The 20359-nt window shown below is 40.8% G+C and overlaps 1 protein-coding gene across 3 annotated transcripts in view; it reads right to left on the bottom strand.

Annotated features, from left to right (window-relative positions):
• Positions 1–5733: 5733 nt before the first annotated feature.
• The window catches only part of LOC140231546 (forkhead box protein K2-like), a 28540-nt gene continuing 13914 nt past the window's right edge, over positions 5734–20359 (bottom strand). Inside the window, exons 2-7 of one of the 3 annotated variants that reach the window (XM_072311681.1) lie at positions 14996–15217; positions 13792–14092; positions 12089–12282; positions 11097–11271; positions 8702–9047; positions 5734–7102 (exon numbers count right to left, since the gene is read on the bottom strand). In XM_072311681.1, coding sequence (XP_072167782.1) covers positions 6675–7102; positions 8702–9047; positions 11097–11271; positions 12089–12282; positions 13792–14092; positions 14996–15217 — 1666 coding nt within the window. In that variant the 3' untranslated portion in view covers positions 5734–6674. The remainder of the gene's footprint in view (positions 7103–8701; positions 9048–11096; positions 11272–12088; positions 12283–13791; positions 14093–14995; positions 15218–20359) is intronic. The other 2 variants (XM_072311683.1, XM_072311682.1) reach the window with 2 other exon arrangements.

Here is a 20359-nt window from a genome sequence, read left to right as displayed (position 1 = left end):
AGTACAGACACAAAAGGACTCTGTGACACGGTGGCTTGTATGAGCAGAAAATGAACATGAAAATAGTGAGATGCAATACCTAGCTGGTTTGAAAAACATGAACACAACCGACTCGAATCAGAGTGCATCGCTCACCAATACAACGACACACAGCTCACTTTTGTTACAAAATACACGGAGGTATTGTAAAGCAATATTTCTTGACTTAAAGCCAAAAGGCTGTATGTAATCCACTGCATTTTAACCTCGAATAAAGCAAATTTCTGATCAAACAAAGTACATTCACTGGTCCCATTGAGTGTGTGTTATAACAAAGAGTCCGCACTAAAGAGGCACACACCTTCCGGTAGGGCTACAAGAAGCAAAATTTCTCATCTATCAATCTGGAATCATTCTTTTTTTTTTTCAGACCTGAAGAAGCATTGTTAAATGAATTTTCCCTCCATAGATAAGAATGGTGACATATTATATAATAGTGGCTACTCCTCTTGTATCCATTTTGTAACTCATGACATAAGCGGAATACTTATTTTATGACTTTGGTTTAAACCAATATATCCAGTATTAATCAGTATCAATCAAGCCAGTATCAATCACAGAACAAACACTTTACCAAACCATACAAACCGTGATCTACATTATATGCTAGTCGTCCATGTTTTGTCTTTACCTAAGGCCTACTGATCATTCGGCAGACGGCAGACCAGAGATCCAGTTTTTAGATTTTCTGGGAATTCCCCCCTCATGTGAACATCACTGAGAATCGCCACTACTATCTCATTATGTCACACAATACATGGTACAATGCATCAACTTACGTACACAAAGATATTCCAGACAACTAAATTGTGCCTCCCACAAGCATGAGGGGAAGGGGAACAATGTGAATTTGACACTCTTCTGAATACTCCCTGCCTCCGAGCTGCTTGGTGAAAAACTGTCCAAATTGCCTTGGTTCATACGAACACAGGGAACCCCACAAATAACAGGCTCGCTGATGAGAAGGTAAACTCTTCTAAGGAGGTGAATTCATCAGCGTTGATTTTTTGTTACTGTATCTAGTTGGTCATTTTTCTTGATCAATACATTTACGAGAAGGTACCAGCTATGACAAGGTGAGATCCAAAGTCCCAGCAACTTCAATATACACTGTATGAGGGTTTCCCTGTTTTTAGACTTAGGGTGTGTTCGAGCGCTCTCCTAAAGCGAACTGTACCATACCGTACCCGCGCCAGAGGAGCGTTCCAACGCTCCTAAAGTGTACCGTACCGTACTGTACCGAGCCAAAAGTGGACCACTTCCCAATGTGCTCCAAAAGCGTACCAAAAGCGTACCAAAAGTTTGCTGTAAAACATGCGCATACATCACAATGCAAAGACATCATTCTCTTTGTTCGGGACAGGTGCAAGTAGTTCAAGCGCCAGGTGGATGACATTCTTGCTACAAAATATGTGACCTTTTCCAAAAATAATTTGTGAGGTAAGCTTTCTCAACAGAGTGCTCAAACGCTTCAAATGTGGCAGTTTGGTACGGTACGCTTTGGTTCAGTTCGCTTTGGTTCGCTTTAGAGTGCTCAAACGCGCCCTTAAGAGTCCATTGTAAAACACTTGTAGACATACACTATTCCCAACGCAGTTTGCCTTCCCTTTTGGGGGGAACAGTACTCATTTGTGATACTGTGACTTCATGAATTTTATCGGACAGGCTATTTCAAAAGAGGAGATATGAGACAACTGTTATCTCACTTTTCTGTACATGAAGGTTGCAAAGGGAGATCAAAGATTTCATGTCACAACATCGACTTGTGCTTAGTACACAATTTCCATACAACGTCCACAACCTAGCTTTTGATCATAATTATTTCAAACATCATTATGAAAAACATTGGACAGAAACAATAGCTTACACATGTAATATACAATACATAATCTCAACAGCCATAATAAGCATTATCTGTAAATCAAAAAATAAAAAATAAACAAGAAAAAAAGCCATAGGAATATTTGATATTCGCTATAACACATTTTTAGCATCCAAAAAAATTTGACATGGCTAGTCAAACAGGACTAGGCATGTTTAGTGCAGATAATACGAGATATCAAGCTCAATAATTTGAATAATACCACAGAAAAGCCAAGAGAAGGAGAAACTTTAGAAGGAGAAACTTGGGAAAAGAAAGAGCTCTTCAGATGCATCTAGACATCAACCAAACACACTCAAGTTCTCTATCATAGAAAAAAAAAAAATCCAGTGAACAATTTCATTGCTTAAAAGGAGTAATATCACTTGCATACAGCCATGGGGCATTACCATCAACCAAGTTTTGTTCATCATCGTCCTTGATGCATGCTATAGAAGTTTCTGAAGGGTAAAGCCCTTTTCAGATTTAATCTCCTCTGGCTTTGAGTTCTCAAGTCCCTGATTGGTGGAAATGTTGCATACTTTGTCTATTTGGTCAGCAGTCTTTTTGTGGCAGCAGCTCACTATACCACACACAACTTAAGATATTGTGATGGGCGCTGCTAGCATGGACACAGCATCCAAAGAACGTGCCATTGCAAGAAAAAAAAAAAAAATCACAACTCATCAACACAAATAATTCTGTATCACTATCAGTATGCCAAGTTTTGCCAGGATCGGCTAACTGTCCTGATAAATGAATAATGAGTTGACATTTCAGTGGCACTGCATCAAATGAGCCTTCTAATCAAGTTTGTATGAGCTAAAATGTATGTAAATTCATTTTATAAACATCAAATCATGATAAATTTGTGATAAAAACATAAAATATTAAAAGATACAAACACAAAAGAAAACTGACTTTGAAATAAAAAAAAAAATCACAGTGAGAATGACCATACAAATTATACGCACTGATTGTAGTATCAGGAAGTGTAATATTCACACATATTGCCTGAGTGAGTGTGATATCCAAATTCTGTTGTTTTATCTGGGCCCCGTTTTATCAAAAGATATAGTCGATTATAAATCTCCTCACCACACAGGCTGCCATAGACTTATGATAGAAATCAACTATATAATCAATTTTAACTCTTCATAAAACAGGGCCCTGTATATGCAAAATCCAACTGTTTTGTGGTTGCTGTTTTTGGCTTCAATTGCAGGTAGATGTTTTGCAGGCAATATTTTCATGGCGTATGTTTATGTGTGTATGTGTTTTAACAATCCATACCACTTGGAACTTTTGCCAGATTGTACTGATATCACCAGTTTAAACAGGATATATTACGTAACCTATCCAATATGAATACATCTACAGGTATAAGAGCATTCTATGCACACAGTCAGTCCTGTCCTTTGGCATTCTCAATCATCAATATTTCTATGAGAGAAACAAAAAATATGACACATAACAGAGCGCTTACTCTGATCTCATAACAATTTTACAATCAAAACCCATGATACAGCTTCAGATATACAAAATAACACAATTTCCAAACATCCCAACAGCTTTTGAAAGTGGCACAAACTTTTCTCCCTCTCTTTCTCGACTTTTTCTTTTTCCCTTTTTTACTGGCCGACGTCTCCGCAATTTCATTCATTTTAAATACATTTGATTATCCATCCATTCATTCATTGTGGTCTGCGGGAAATGCAAAAGGAAGCCTTTTGTTCTTCAGTCTGAAGCCAAGGCTAGCAATGGCAGACTGTCCCGGATGTCTAATCTCACAGGCATCCTATAGAGTTGGAGGTTGGACTCCGTTCCCAACTACCCCCTCCAACACAAACACACCTTGCTTACCGTGTTCACAATCTTAATTTGTTCGACAATACACGCACATTGTCGACCCCAAAGCTCAGAATACATTCTACATTCATACAACATAGACCAAATCTGATGTCCTCCCCCCCCCCCCCAAAGCAGCCTATCCATGGCAGAGATGTATGCACATCTTGTTTTCAACACAGATCAATTTAAAGGCACACACAAACAGTTCATTCCACTATGGCATACAAATAAAGCATCCCTTTAAAAATGACAAGAAAAAAAAAATCAATTCCCATTCCAATTTCATAATTCTTTAAGGAGTCACCAATATGACTCAAAAATACATCCAGTACATTTAATAACTGCGAGAATGCAGAAACCTTACAACACACGGGTATGACAATATAATTCTCACATTTAAATTTGATGTGTTATCGTGTTAAGTTCTGCCTTGATATTGGACAGAAGGGAGCGGTATGAATGGGATATCAGACCAAGCATCAAAACAGCAACACCAACACTGAGCAACATCCAACCACAATATTCCAACTGTGAGTTCCTCCTACAGCACAACCAAAACTCTTTCTGCCAAGAACCACAAGCCTTTGTAGTGTCCAGTCATGTGCCTGACATACATGTATCTAACCTTACCCACGATTACAAGAATCAGCCAATTAGCTTCCTACCAACAGATCATCTGACACAGAATGTCACCATGGCAACCAACATTCAATCCCCCCCCCCCCCCGTCCCCTACTAAAAAGACACCAAACTTTAAATACTGAATGATGAATAACACTAATAACAAACAAATAAAATCATACAACACATGAAAAAGGCTATCTTCTGTGCAAAAACACTTGCACTATACATTCACTACTGCAAAATTTGATACATCATCCACCGCAGAAATTAGCTGATGCATTTTTGAGAATTTACAGTCATATTACAAAGCCCGGTTTGCCATCAAGATATACCATTATGCGTACAACCCACTCACATGTACTGGCAACTGTTGTATGTCCTGTCACTACTTTACATCTATTTTTAAAGATTTCCTATGTCACAAAGTATCATCATTAAAAAAAAAAAAAAATTATAATAATGAGCAAAGCATCCATGCCAAGCACCGAATGAATAATCTACATCTCCATGTCTCATTATAATTATGGTTAGATGCTTCAGCGCCTTCATGCCTCATATTTTTTTTTTTTTTCTTGCTCTACATTCCTTGATATCCAATTGGAAGCAATCTGCAGTACAAGATAGAAATTTGACAGTAAGCAAGCCACTAGCCTTTGTAATAATGCAAGCCTGGTTATTCCATTCCACCGAGGTGGCACCTGAAGCCAGTTAAGTCTTTCGAAAGATCCAATATCCTCTCCCGTTTCCTTTGAGCTATCGAACTATCGCATGGAGCAGCCCTTCCTACCAGGTATTCCTGGAGTCGGACAGGTTCAAAGCCAGAGAGAACATCGCTGACAGCGGAATTTGAACCACACACCTCCATACAAGGGATGGGTGGGGAAAGACCTGCTTGGGCCACAGGGAGCGGTTAGAACGAGGATACTGGCTTCAAGTTTGCAGACTGAGGCAACACTCCCTCACCACTATTAAGCCTTCCTTAGAGCGGCTGGCAACGGTCGGTCTCTGCCTCGAGGATGTCCGGTCTGTGCATGAGACTTTCTGACTGCAGTCAGCCACATTTCCTGCTCATGTGGGGACGGAGAACTAATGGCGAGCTCAGAAAGCATTCCAGCATATACAGTTTACTCTTACAATATGTTATGTTTGATTGTACAGATCAGCTCAAACTTGCAGTAAAATTTTTGCTAATTTCATTAATTTTTCACTACCATCAAGCAATCATAATCCACCCCTGCCCACCCAACCCTCCTTGTGAAATGAAAAAAAAAAAAAATGCCGTAAATAAATTATTTTTTAAACATCTTTACTGATATCGATGCACATGTGGATAAAGAAAAGATAAGTTGCATATAAAAGACTTTGAACGAGTGTGACCACACGATATCACGATGTGAAACAAAGACGGTGACAGCACCTCACACAGTCTTACCAATGTTGAAGTGACGAGACACAAACGGCTTTCAACCAAAACATTCACAAAATGCACCACTATCACTCAGATATTAAAAAGGAAATATTTCTACAGTGAACAGGGTCAAAGGTAGACTGGACACCACTATGGCAGCCTCCTGCTGTATCCCTGTAAGCTTCCTCTCCCCTGGCAAACACTGTATCACACATCACACAGGCCCTGCACAAAGTATGAAGATTTTAAAGTCTACTACATGTATCAACAAAATATACTTCTGTGGCAAGTCGATATACCCGAACTTTCAGCTGGATTGTTGTGAAGTTTCTGAAAAGTTTTTGTTTTGTTTTTTTCTCTCCTCTTGGTTATTCCCTAATCCAATTCTTGACATAGGACGCACAGGAGTTGTGGTAAAACTTTTAAGATGTCTGGGATCAAGCTTGACTGATACAATATCAAAATTGAAATCGGGATCAAAGTCAGAGTCACAATTAAGGAGTCAGTCAGTTACGACAAACTGCTATAGTTCTGTACTTCTTAGACATGACTGGCAAGAAGGTGAATCTGTGGGAGGACAGGAAACCTGTAGGACATACTGACTGAAATTCAGTAAAAACAGGAAACAAACTGTATACGACATGTTTATGGGCTTAACTTTATGAAGGGTTACATCGGGACTAGAGTACTATATGCCAGATTTACGACTCGAAACTGGGAGTAATTTTTCTCTTGAGTTTAGCAGCAGCCTGGTGACTATGAGTGCCTGGGTGTAGAGCCGATCTCTTGCCATGAAATACCCTCTGGACATTGCAATATTCTGAGTGATGATGATGATGATGGTGATAATGGTGATGGTAATGGTGGTGGTGGATGCCTCGTCTCGCTGCCTCAGCCTTCCTGGTCTGCTTTGACCCGTTTGCTCTCGACCCCATCTTGCCCATCTGCTTCCTCCTTGATGCCATCCAGCGGCCGCTTCATGTGGCCCGGTAGGTAACCCCCGGCAACCTGCTGAGCGGCCGCCGAGGTGGTCGCCAGCATGACGAGGGGCGAGGATGTGGTGGCCTGGCCAGATCCCCCCTGGGCGGGGCCTGTGTTGGGGTTCTGACTGTTGGCGATGACGGGGAGCTGGGGCGGGGGCCGGTAATGGGTGGCAGGAGGCAGGAAGGTCCCTGCTACCGTGACGACGTGGTGACCATCCGAGGTTTGAGGGGAGATGATGGCAGATGAAGAGGGGAGGGCGGCCTTGAGGTGAGCTTGAGTCACCATAATAGTAGCCCCTCCAGCTTGGCCAGATGCAAGGTTATTTGACGCTTTTTCTGCAGTATCATTGGAATGTGAATGAGAACACTATGTCATAATCAGAGGCAAAGACACATGGCAGGTATACTCACACATGGCCTTCATTTAACCTTCTTGACACATCCGCATCACACTTTACATAAGGTTCTAGCGTCTTTACTCAAATATTAACAAAAGACATTACTAGACTGGTGACAAATAACATTTCTGAGGTTGCTTTGTGTCTTTACTGAACACAAAAAATATTTTGCTCAAAGAAGGCCATTTCTTGCTCATCTTTCAAACTAACACAGCTGCTCTGACATCCTCTGTACATTTAATGTAGTCTACGGGCAATCAAAGGCTGATAAGAATTCACAAGGAATACTTTCTTTGTCATGTAAATTGAAGATATATTAAACAAGAGACCCGCGGGTCTAGCGCTCACCTGAGTATCGCAAGTTCACCTTTCACGCAGTCACTAATCTAGATTATTGGCAGCTCTACTAAAATTTGACCAGGCATTCTCAAGTAGAAGATGAAAATGTACAATAAGGGCCCAAATTTTTAAAGATTCCTTAATTTGGGGGATTTGGGCCCCCTGGGGCCCTCTGGGTGGGGCATGGTGCCCATTTTGATAAATTGAGATCCTGACCCCCTACGGATGCTACCTGCCAAGGTTGACGAAAATCCATCATGAGGTTTTCAGGAAGAAGATGAAAATGTACAATTCAGGCCCCCATTTGGACCTTCCCAAACCCCCCCCCCCCCCCCTGCCCCCAAGAGGGGCACCCCGGGATCTGCTATGAACAAACTTGAAACTACAGTCATTAATGTACTCACTCATAGTACTATCCTAGCTCTATAACTTTTGATTCTAGAGAAGATTTTTTTCAAGATTCCTTCATTTTGGGTGGTTTGGGTGGTTTTGGGCCCATTTTAACAAATTGAGATCCTAACCCCCTAGGGATGCTACCTGCCAAGTGTGGTGAAAATGGGTCATGGGGTTCTCAAGAAAAAGGTGAAAATTTACAATTTAAGCCCCATTAGGACCCCTCCCCACCCCCCTCCCCTGGGTCCCAAGGGGGGCACCCCTGATTCTGCCATGAACAAACTTGAAACTACAGTCATCAATGTACTAACTCACAGTATTAACTTAGCTCTATCACTTCTGGTTCTAGAGAAGAAGATTTTTACAGATTCCTTAATTTTTGGGGGTTTGGGCCCCCTGGGGGCCCCTGGGTGGGGCATGGTGCCCATTTTAACAAATTGAGTTCCTAACCCCCTAGGGATGCTACCTGCCAAGTTTGATGAAAATCGGTCTTGGAGTTTTCAAGAAGAAGATGAAAATGTAAAAAGTTTACGCACGACGGACGCCGGACGAAGGGCGATCGCAATAGCTCACTTGAGCCTTTGGCTCAGGTGAGCTAAAAATAGCCAATAATATATTAAGCTTTGAAAGATTAAATACGAAGCATAACTCTATACAGAGATGAAATGTTAAGAGACAAAGTCATGCTGTACAAGTTCCCAGTTTCGTGACAAGAGTTGCCATTTTCTACAGTGAGTCAACTCCTTTTTGTGCCCATGGCAGACCAAAATCTCACTCTGCAGCACAATATGAGACCAAATCTCACCTTCACCTTTAGCATCCGCTTCATTCTTCTCCCCGCCAGAAGATGACACGTCCATTGCCTGGTTCGGCAGTGCGGCGGTGGTGACGTGACCGTTGCTAAGCGACGGCTGCACTGCGCCCACCGTCTTGGAGGAGGTGATGACAGAGGCCATCTGTGGGAGCCGGTGGTGGGCTCCCATGACCCCTACTCCTGGCTGCGGGATGGAGGTGGGCAGGGCATTGGGAGGGAGCGGCACAACTCCTCCGCCCTGTGGGAGCGCGGCCATCTGAATGGCATGGCTACTGGCCTGGCCAGCGGTCGTCGTGGTGATGGGTGAACCAGGGCTGACCAGGCTCACTTTCACCTGCTAGAAAAATGAACACATTTCCAATCGTAAAATTAAAGAGAAGAGGTATATGACCAACTGGAGCGCATAAGGGAGATTTCTGCTCTTTCTTTTAGCTCTCTACAACTTAGCACAAGAGAGTAGCATCAAGGCTTTGTCTAATTTTGCTTGATATCAAAGCCTCGTGACATGAAAAGGCAGGAGTGTACTTACAATCATTCTGTCATCATCAGTCTAGAAATTAATCAGAGCATTACATGTAAACACTGGGCAAAACATGAGCTAGATCTGGACCTCAATCAGAGCTGAAAAGTTCACTGCTTTAAAATACAAGTGACAAGCCCAACTCAAACTGAGTGCAATGAAGTTTTTATTAAGTTTGATTGTAAAGGAGAAAAAACATTTAAAGGGACTGTACAGTACTGGTTGAGGTGGGGATTCATGTTTTGAACATTCCTAAGTGAGATAATGAAAAGCCTCTTATGAAATATGAAAGAGCATGTAATTTTAAGAAGGATTCAACGTTTATTTGATGAAAATTGGTTTTCAAATGGCTGAGATATCCAAAAAAGTGCTAATAATACAAGAGACCCGCGGGTCTAGCGCTCACCTGAGTATCGCAAGTTCACCTTTCACGCAGTCACTAATCTAAATTATTCAAAGCTCTACCAAAATTTGACCAGGCATTCTCAAGTAGAAGATGAAAAGGGCCCAAATTTTTTAAGATTCCTTTATTATTGGGGATTGGGGCCCCCTGGGGCCCTCTGGATGGGGCATGGTGCCCTTTTTGATAAATTTAGATCCTGACCCCCTAGGGATGCTACCTGCCAAGTTTGACGAAATCCATCATGAGGTTTTCAGGAAGAAGATGAAAATGTACAATTCAGGCCCCCATTTGGACCTTCCCAACCAGCCCCCCGCCCCCAAGAGGGGCACCCCTGGATCTCCTATGAACAAACTCAAAACTACAGTCATTAATGTACTCACTCAAAGTATTATCTTAGCTCTATAACTTCTGATTCTAGAGAAGATTTTTAAAGATTCCTTCATTTTGGGGGTTTGGGCCCCCTGGGGGCCCCCTGGGTGGGGCATGGTGCCCATTTTAACAAATTGAGATCCTAACCCCTTAGGGATGCTACCTGCCAAGTTTGGTGAAAATGGGTCATGGGGTTCTAAAGAAGAAGATAAAAATGTACAATTTAGGCCCCATTAGGACCCCTCCTCACCCCCTCCCCTGGGCCCCAAGGGGGGGGGGGGGGGGCACCCCTGATCCTGCCATGAACAAACTTGAAACTACAGTCATCAATGTACTAACTCATAGTATTAACTTAACTTAGCTCTATCACTTCTGGTTCTAGAGAAGAAGATTTTTACAGATTCCTTAATTTTGGGGGTTTGGGCCCCCCTGGGGGCCCCCTGGGTCAGGCATGGTGCCCATTTTAACAAATTGAGTTCCTGACCCCCTAGGGATGCTACCTGCCAAGTTTGATGAAAATCGGTCTTGGAGTTTTCAAGAAGAAGATGAAAATGTAAAAAGTTTACGCACGCCGGACGCCGGACGCCGGACGCCGGACGAAGGACGATCGCAATAGCTCACTTGAGCCTTTGGCTCTGGTGAGCTAAAAAGGCGACATGCCACAACTTTATTAGGATCTCTTTGTTTCACCTTGTTTTTGGATATCTCGGCCATTTCAAAACCAATTTTCATCGAATAAACTTCTGATACCCCTTAGAACTGCATGCTCTTTGACATCTCACAGAGTGGTTTCTAAATATCTCGCAAAACGTTAAAAGCTAAATCCTCACCTCAACCAAAAATGTACACACCCTTTTTAAGTGTGTACATCACCAGATAGAGTAAAATAAACCATTTCCAGTGATACCTAATTCTTGAGGTTATGATTTAGTATCCTACATTTTCTTATTGTCTTTCTTTTTAGCAGCTGTAATTGCAAATCAAGTAATCTCATCTTGCAATCAAACTTTCTAATTCCACAACTATGCTTCCTCATGCCACAAGACAAGAAAGCTGGCCATGTGACTAAATGCAAGGGAAGGGGGCGGCCTTACCTCCTGCACCGCCTGTGTGAAGCGCTGGTGGTCCAGAGGGGTGTGGTCCTGACTATCATTACTAGCAGTGTTGGCGTTGTTTGGCGGAGCCGGTGAACCTTCCCTGGATAAGCTCTCTGGGGTGAAAGTTCCGCTGAACTGTGTCACGTGTGTTGGCGAAGAGGGCGCCGACCTACTATTAGAATAGAAGGGGGGATAAAAAGTCTCTCTCTTTTAAATGTCCTTTACTGACGGCTACACAATAAAAGCTTTTGTCCCAGCGTGGTCAAATGTATGAGGCACACTCCTAATCTACAGCCAAGGGCAACAGAGGTTACAGAAACCAATTGTCACATTAAAGGCATTATTTACCATTTGCAGATGAAACAAAAACCCAGTTTTAGTGCTTCACAATAGTCCTAAAATGTGAGTTAGGGATAGAAACAACCAATGTAAAAATTTAATCAGGATAATCAATGTTAAGTATTGTTGAATATACAAAAAGTGAACAATATTTAAACCAACACTGTTTCTAGATTAGACTGTCTAGTTATGGTATAGTAAGACAAATTGTGACATCTCCTAATATTTATGGCTTTATTGCAAAATTTTTTATATGGTAGGATGTTTTGTGATACAACTGACCTACACATATGCATCAAATAATGATAAATCGAACATTTTGAAAATCACTGCTCCCAATGGTACACTGTACCTTTAATGTCACAAAAATAATTGCCCTCTAACTTTAATAATCACCACAACCTTTACTATTAATAGTTCAGTACAAGACTCCCAACAGGGCAGTATAAGGGAGACTGTTGACCACTGCCTTTTGATGTTTGTTATCACACCCATGAAACTTTTGCATTTCACATTTCAAACATCTCACTCCCATGAATCTTGGCTCCTGGCAAAATTCGGGACAGTTTCATGCACACAGAAATTTTCTGTTTTAGAGTACTGTATTCTTGAGACCAAGCCAAGCGAGGTTTTCAGCCAATTTGTCTTACCTGGACGACACTCCTCCAAACGGAGTCCGGAAGCAGGGCACACCCCGTTGCCTCCTCCTCCTGTATGCCTGGTCCATCAGCTTGGCCTCGGAACCAGGGTCCAGGCGCCAGAAGGACCCCTTCCCGGGCTCCTCCTGCGACCGAGGGACCTTGATGAAGTACCGATTTAAGGACAGATTGTGCCGGATGGAGTTCTGGTTTGTACGAGGGATGGGAAGAGAAACACAGGTAAACCAAAGAGATTTTATAGGGTTACTAGAGTAAGCACTCGCCATACGTGTGCATACAAATAAGACTTCCAAAATTGAGAAGGGACTGCACACACTGATCCAGGCATTGATTGCAGTCTAAGTTCAAGTCATATCTTATCTATCAAATGAGGTATGTTAGTTTTTTTTGTTTGTTTGTTTTTTTTTTGTGGGGGGGGGGTAACATATTTCAGTTTTCAGAAATGCAGTATGTTTTACTGCCTATATACAATCTTTGTATTACTATTAGTTTCTACGATAATATCACATCATCTAGACTATTTCGTAACAGGCCAGACGTTTTTTGTCATTCACATAATGAACTAAGATATAGCTTGAGCATTATGACGTTTATTTCATGTACATATTGTCTTTAACAAAGACGTCATTAAATCAAACAAGATTAGCAAGATTAGGTCATTTGAGCATTATGATATTGAGACATAACAATAAAACGGCCAATAAAACGGCACGGGATGACTGCGTCGAACATTGAGTCAAGCGCATTTACATGAGGGTCTGCCATCTACTGTTCAATAACTGTACAGGATCCAGGCAAATTCTGCACCCACAAGCCAAAATGGCAGCTCCCTTGTGCGGCTGCCTCCACTGTGGACTATGCCCTCTTGTGGTGTAAAATCTCTTTGATGTAAACTGAAAGAACAGTGAACGAAACTGTGTCCATTCATGTCGGATTTCAAAGGCATATTATTGTGAACACTTGGCAAGGTTGCTTTAATAAGTAGTGCTGTGGATGTTAGAGCGAGAGTTTCATACAGCAAAGTCTAGACTTCTTTGCATCTGGCAACACTACCCGGAATGGACTGCTGGCACTATTTATGAACGGCAGCAATCTAACTTTACTAAACAGCTATCATAGCTTCTGTGCATTTTCCTCTTTTGAGGTGCATTTTTACTTTGCTCACATGTTCATCTCAAGGTTCATTTTGAGAGAGGTGAAATCCACGGGAAAGACACACATATATACACAAATACGTACACGGTGTAACATTATACAGATGATGACTGGCAGGGGAGGGAACATACCGAATGTTCCACCGAAGGGTTTGAAATGCTATTGAGGGACTTGTAGCCTCCTGAAGTAGCATTTCAAACCCTTCGGGTGGAACGTTTGGTACATATTCCTGACAACAAAAGTCATCATCTGTTATATTATATGGGTTAGTCATGGGATCAATTGCCTGAAAAATATGATCGTTGAATCGTTTGGTATCGTTTGTCATTTGTTACGTGAAAATGTTTTTTCATGGGAAAACATTACAAAAATGTCCTGCCCGTGGGCGAACATTACCAATGCGCCTCCATCACGTGACTGTGTTTAGCCAATCACTAGCCGGTATTTGACTAACCCATGCCGCTACCTAAATACATTAGAAGCACACAGACAATGATGACCAGGTGGTTACAAGAGGTTTTGAGGTACAGTAATCATACCTGCCAGCCCTTGTCTGCTGTTCTGTAGTACGGATAAGTCTTGGTTATGTAGCTATAAATGCCACTGAGGGTAAGCTGCTTGTCCTGCGCAGACATGATGGCTTGGACGATAAGCTGGGCGTAGGAGTATGGTGGCTTCGTCTCATCCCGTGGACTGCCCACGTCGTTGCCCGACGAATGGCTCTCTTTGTCCTCGGCAGCCGCTGCTGCTGCGGCCAGTGCTGCGGCCGAGAGGTCAGGGGCCATCATGGTCTGCTGACTGGTGCCAGCACGGGGACTTGTGGGGCACGAGTTGACAGCACTGTTGGCAAGCAGAAGAACAAACACACTAATATTGAAGTATCCAGTAACAAACAGGGAACCTGCATTTCTGGTATTGTCACACCACACAGGGCTGCTAACAATCAAGGGGGGGGGGGGGGAATACATACAGCTTACTGCAGGGTAACAAGAAAAGACAAAAATTCTTAAGTTTTGATTTCATATCTTAAATTTCAATCTGGGAAACTGCACATTTTGGATATTAACAGAGACCCATGTACACCAATAAATGGGATGGATGCATATTAGGCGATGACACTGTTACCTCACTGTTGATCAGTATGCGGGTATGACCACAGCCACTGTCTTGTAAAAGCATGTGAAACAGAAAATTATTCAAAACCATGCTGAGTCAACTTATACATTTCACGTCAGTTCTTGTGATTCATATGCAGCAATGGCATAAAAGCTTGCTTGTTCATTGGCAAACTATTCTTACTTCAGAAAAATTACAATATTCAAATAGACAAAAATTGGTGAGGTAAGAAAAAGTGAGCAAAAATGAAAACAAAACAAGTCATAACTTACAAAGTGACCTTGGCATACAACCAACTAAAATTATAAAAGGCATAGTGAGAACAATAATTAAAACTGAGTATCTGTTTACGACAGTAAGAACAGCCTTTATCACAGTATATTAAAATCTATTTCTGTCGTGATCTACAATTTATTGTACACAAGTACAAGGTGTATACTCCAACTACACACAAACTTTGATACAAATACACCACCAATATCGTGCATGTCTCGTAAACGTAATCTGATAATCCAATTCCATCACTTTAAACAAAAGGGAAAAAAATATGTTTAATGACATCAGACAATGTTTGGCAATGTATCAACATGAACATGGTACATGTATGTAGTCAACAATGGCTCTCACCTTATCGTCCCAGTTGGCGAGGGGTAGGGGCTACTGAAGTTGGCATCTGCAGGGGGGATGTCTATCTTCAGGGGAGGCATCATGTTCTTGCGCTTGACCGGGCTGGGCTCCTTGGGGACCATCAGCTGCTGTGGGGGCTGGGGTGGGGGCGGAGGGGCGGACTCACTGATGAGCGCCTGGAACATGATCTTGATGCTGGTGCTTGGAAACCGCAGGATACATCTGAGAATTGTAGAAGATTATGAAGATTGGTGAAATTGAAATCACCTATGAAATGGATTCTTTTGGATTCCTTATCATACACTGCACATGTAACAATGTATACATGCCAAATTCTTGAATCCATGAAGAAGATTTTTCTGCAATAAACGACATGAGCCTGAAGTTTTGACACAAAAATAAAACTGCATTTTCACATGATGGAACAGAAGTAATCACACGTCGTCCACATATTGAAGAACATAAACACTCGTGCATCATGTGATACGTCTGACATTTCTCACGTTCTGACAGCTTATAGTGTACACTCTGTGTATGACATTTGTGTAACAAGTAAAAAAGTGGGGTATAGAGCTCAAATTCCATTAAAAAAAGAAGCACCTCTACAGACTTTATGAACATCATTCTTTTCATTTGACTTTCATTCTCCAAACACATCAAGTCCCATGAACATCATTTCTGTATTCAATGGTGCTGTGCAATTGTATTTTTTTATTACTATCAAAATTCACCAGAAGTGAAGATCTATGTACAGCTAAACATTGTCTTTTGCTTTAGCCCTTTGCTGTGTACATGTACTGTAGCTTCTACTTGTTTCGTTTTAACCGAAAACCACAAGCCACAACATTTTCAAAAGCCTCTTCATAACTGGTGAACGAGCACACCATACCCTGTAAAACTGGCAACACATGTAAACGGACTATAAAGTTCATTTCTTTACCTTCTCATTTTGTAAAGACTCAAGAAATTGTAATCAGTTGCATCCAATCTTTCTCTTTATGCAATGAAATTCAGAGGTGTCATTTTAGATGATGGTACATTGTATGAAGATTCATGATTTCTGCAGCAATGCCCACGTGTGGCGTGCTGGGGAAAGATGTTCAGAATGTGTAGGCCCTATAATGTAAGTATATGATTTTTATTTATTTATTTATTTTTTTGTATAGTACTAGGCCCCCTACTCACATTACAGGTTTATTTTTATTTTTGTGTTGATTATGTGTGTGTGTGTGTATACAATGTATAAGTTCCATTTTCAGTGAAACAAGGTGGAATGTACATTGAACATGTACATTGTACAAGTTTTTTGTTTGTTTTTAATGTATGGCAAGGACCCCTTTGAAAATCAGCCCTAACTAAAATATGGCTGCAAGGGCAATCCTTCCCATGTGTGGAGAATGAATACATGTAAATGAAATAAAAATAAATATTAGATGTTTATGTATTTATTCTATTGTCCCACTGAGGACTAGGGTTTCTATTATACATTGTACATGTAGTCTAGAATCTCAGCATGTGGGTAATGCTATAGGTAAATACAGAGAGGGTGAGCTTCGAAGAGTAGGGATACGGACAACTTAAATATCTAGGATATAAGATTCAATATACACAACAACAACCAAAGCCTCGGAGGCTCTATAAATACATTGTACACACAATGCATAGGAACACACACTCACACGTACAATGTATACAGTTGTAGTACTTGTACACAGGACATACACACTGAAACCTCAGGCTAAATGTCAATGTTCATGCAGCTAACACACACAAACAATCAATCATTCTCCCAGGGTCCTTTTCCCAGGACTATTCCATTGTCACTGCCACCCGCTGAGGGACACACATTTCATGGAAAAACAAGCATATCTCTACCGACTTTATCATTGGACTGCCCCACTTTATTGGATGATTATTTATCATGAGGGACACTGAGGCACAAGAATTCATACTTTGTTTGTCCAAACATCTGGGATTGTACGCGAAAAGCCTGTAGCCAGGAACAACAACAGGTAGATCTCACACACAAGGATACAAAGTCCTTCCATCTGCGATAGTATGCTTGTTGGTGAAACAATCATGGGATAACACATTACTTCCTGACACAGCACAGTGTGTATAGCTGTGAGATGGGTGATTCACAAATCCTCCCCAAGCACCACTGCATAGAAATTGTACATCCTCTACACAACAACATGCACCCACAGAGACCTCTGTAGTTCACACAGGCAAACAGTAATTCTCTCGCTCCTCATTTAATGCCACTCCGTCTCAAGGCTGCATCAAAGATGATTGAACTGAACACTCAACCTCTTCTGTTGCCGATGTAGTAATCTCGGCTGCAATCTGTTTTCAGCCTGCAGGTTGAGGGGGGCATACATTGTATATTTCCCTCTATGCTGACACAGCCTGTCAATACAGCCATCATACTCTGTCAGTCATAAATGACTTCATCAATCACTGCAACACTGTGTAGTTTTAAAAACACATCATCCCTCTAATGCTTGACGTACAAATTGTATATTGTATTGTACAATTGTACACAAACATGCTTGTATAGCTTACATTGTACTACGTATGCCATCTAGGTTTAGAAACACTCAAAACTGTATCTCTGCACAACACTCTTCACTATTCACACAGGGTTGTTTGATTAAAATGCATGATGCCAGTTGATGGACGAGCAACTGGGACAACCACTTGCTCAGTCTTCATTCACTGCATACAGTGGGTTTGTCACAAAAAAGTTCTTGTATGATGCCAGCAGAACTGCTGATTATTGCTCTAAAATGGATACGTGCAATGTGTGCACAAGAAATGTGTGAAATAGCAGTGTAATATTCACCACAAATTCAGTTGGGTAAAGACAGAAATGTGAAATACAGTGCAGGCCTATTTAATAGCCAAAAAGGTTTGCCAGAAGTCCACGATCTCAGCGCTTAGGCCAAAAAAAAAAAAAAATGTTGCATTGGCGTAACATGAGATTTTCAAATAGGGTCGGTCGGGCGGATTTTTTTTTTTTTTTTTGCTATCTGCATTTTACGTGTAAAACTCGTGCTCAGCTCAGTAAACAGTTACAACTGCTGCACCGAATGTGCTGTGTTCATCTATTCTACAAATCATTTATGAGGCCGATATTACTGGAATTATACCCCTTCACAGAATTTAAAGATGTTGAAATCCCTGTCCTGAATGTTTTCACTTCATATTTTACTATTTTGACTTAGATAAGATAGATGCAAATTGACCCATATGTACGATCTTTTCATCGCACACGGCGATCTCTATTACAGTCCCACATATACAGATTCATGTAAGTTCTCCACACAAGAAACCTATGGCAAAACTGTGCACAATACATCGCAGTCTGAATGCTACGTATACACTGAATAAATCTTGTTAGAGTACGTGTCCGTGTTGGAAACAGTAGTGACGTACTGATCAAGGAAGGCTTATGCGAGGCACTAGATCTCTCCCTCGTACATCCGATATCCCCAGAGCCGTTTCCACTTCCGGGTTTGTGCGATCGCGATCGCAATCAACAAGATATTTGATATCGATAGCAAAAAAAAAATAATAAAAAAACATGGGGTCGGCGGAATTTTTAGGGTCGGGCGGGTTACGCCAATGCAAAATTTCTTTTTTTTGGCCTTACCCCATTGTGGTTGCTACTTTAATTTCACAATCAATTACTGGCAATCAACAAATCGGGCCACAGGGATAACCGAGGGTCCTGGACTAAAAATTGTGTACTACAATCGAAATCATTCTACAATTTCATCTCAGACCACTCCCACACAACTCATCATCCTAGCAAATCGTGTCAGCCAAATAAGTTTCTTGGTAGAGCCTTTCAATGTATTGGAAATAAACTCCGAGTAACGGAAGATGAACTTTGAGCTCTTCCAAGAACTACTGTCTACACTTTGGATTTAACCCAAGAACTGTTGAGCTTATTTTCAGCATTTCTAATTTTTTGGCCACATAATTTTTGGGGGACATTATTTAAAAATATAAATTTCTCCTGTTTATATCAAGTTACACAACATTTGAAGACGATAGATTAAAAATTTTTAAACTAGTATAAACAAAGTTTCCTTTTGATAAAATTCATTATTATATTCTACACCTGTATGCCAAACACAATTTTCATATTAAGAGAAACCATAATTTTCATTTTTACAAAAAGAAAAAAAAAATACATTTTTTTTTTTTTCACTTGAAATGGTTTTCTAAATTTTCTATCTAATATGTGTAGATTAGTATCTTAGGACACCCAAAACAGAAATTTCAGGTATTTTCATTTCACTGCTGAGATATCACCATATTTGTGAATCACATCTGCAAAAGCCATTTCCATAACAAATTGTATTCCCATGTGTAGTAATAATCCTGTGGTACACTGTGCAAAAATGCATATAAGGGATGGTATATGTAGTTTTGGTTGAGATGGAAATTCAGGTTTAAACTTTTTTGTGAGATAATTAGAAACCGCTTTATATGAAAAACAATTCTGTGAGAAATCAAAACTTAATCTTACTATTGGTCAGGGAGGAAGGCCTCCCGCCTCAGTGATTAAATTTGTCTCCAAAAAATGTAGCTTACAAGCCAGAAAACTGGCCCTCAGCAGTTTACGGGTTAATGAACATCTACAGATTAGGACTAGATACAATTTAAACGCATGGGAACCATAAGGTTATTCAATCTCTAATAGGGTTTTAATTGTACAGTAGAAAAAACACAGTGGCTGTACAACAATTGTCACAATGATTTAGTGGCAATGTTGATTGATGAGGGGTGCTACAAATCAAATTGCACATTAGATGATTCATCTTACAGTGTACCATCCCTCTGTTTAACTTTCAGTATCTGTATGTCTCCTGTTGTGCCTTCATGGATTAGGGAGACAAATGATCAAGATCACTCTAGTGGACATTCAGTGCAACAAGATTGCTGAGCACACTTAAATTCAAACAATGTGACATACAGTGTACAAAACTACAGGTGCATTTAGTGCCCCATTGTGTCCCAAAATCAAAGCCAATTAGAGTTACAGTGTGTTTTCACCACAACAAAATGTCATTTCCTTACTTCTTCTACAGATTATACTACAATATTTTGTAAATGCTGATTAGTTCAGATGTACTGTAGTGTAACACGATGTGTATACACGCACACAATGTGTATGTAATGTGTACGTACAATGTACAGTATTGTAGTTACAATACATACAATGTATTTTAAGGAAACAACACCAAACTGCGATTAATGTGGACATTAGTGCTTTGTATTCTCTGATATTAAATCAATTTCGAGAAGTGAATCAAGCAACTGTTAAACAGCACTAGAAGTAATGTACACTAG

This window comes from Diadema setosum, chromosome 8 (assembly GCF_964275005.1).
Source record: "Diadema setosum chromosome 8, eeDiaSeto1, whole genome shotgun sequence".
Classification (NCBI taxonomy): domain Eukaryota; kingdom Metazoa; phylum Echinodermata; class Echinoidea; order Diadematoida; family Diadematidae; genus Diadema; species Diadema setosum.
This window is presented reverse-complemented; position numbering and strand designations above follow the sequence as displayed.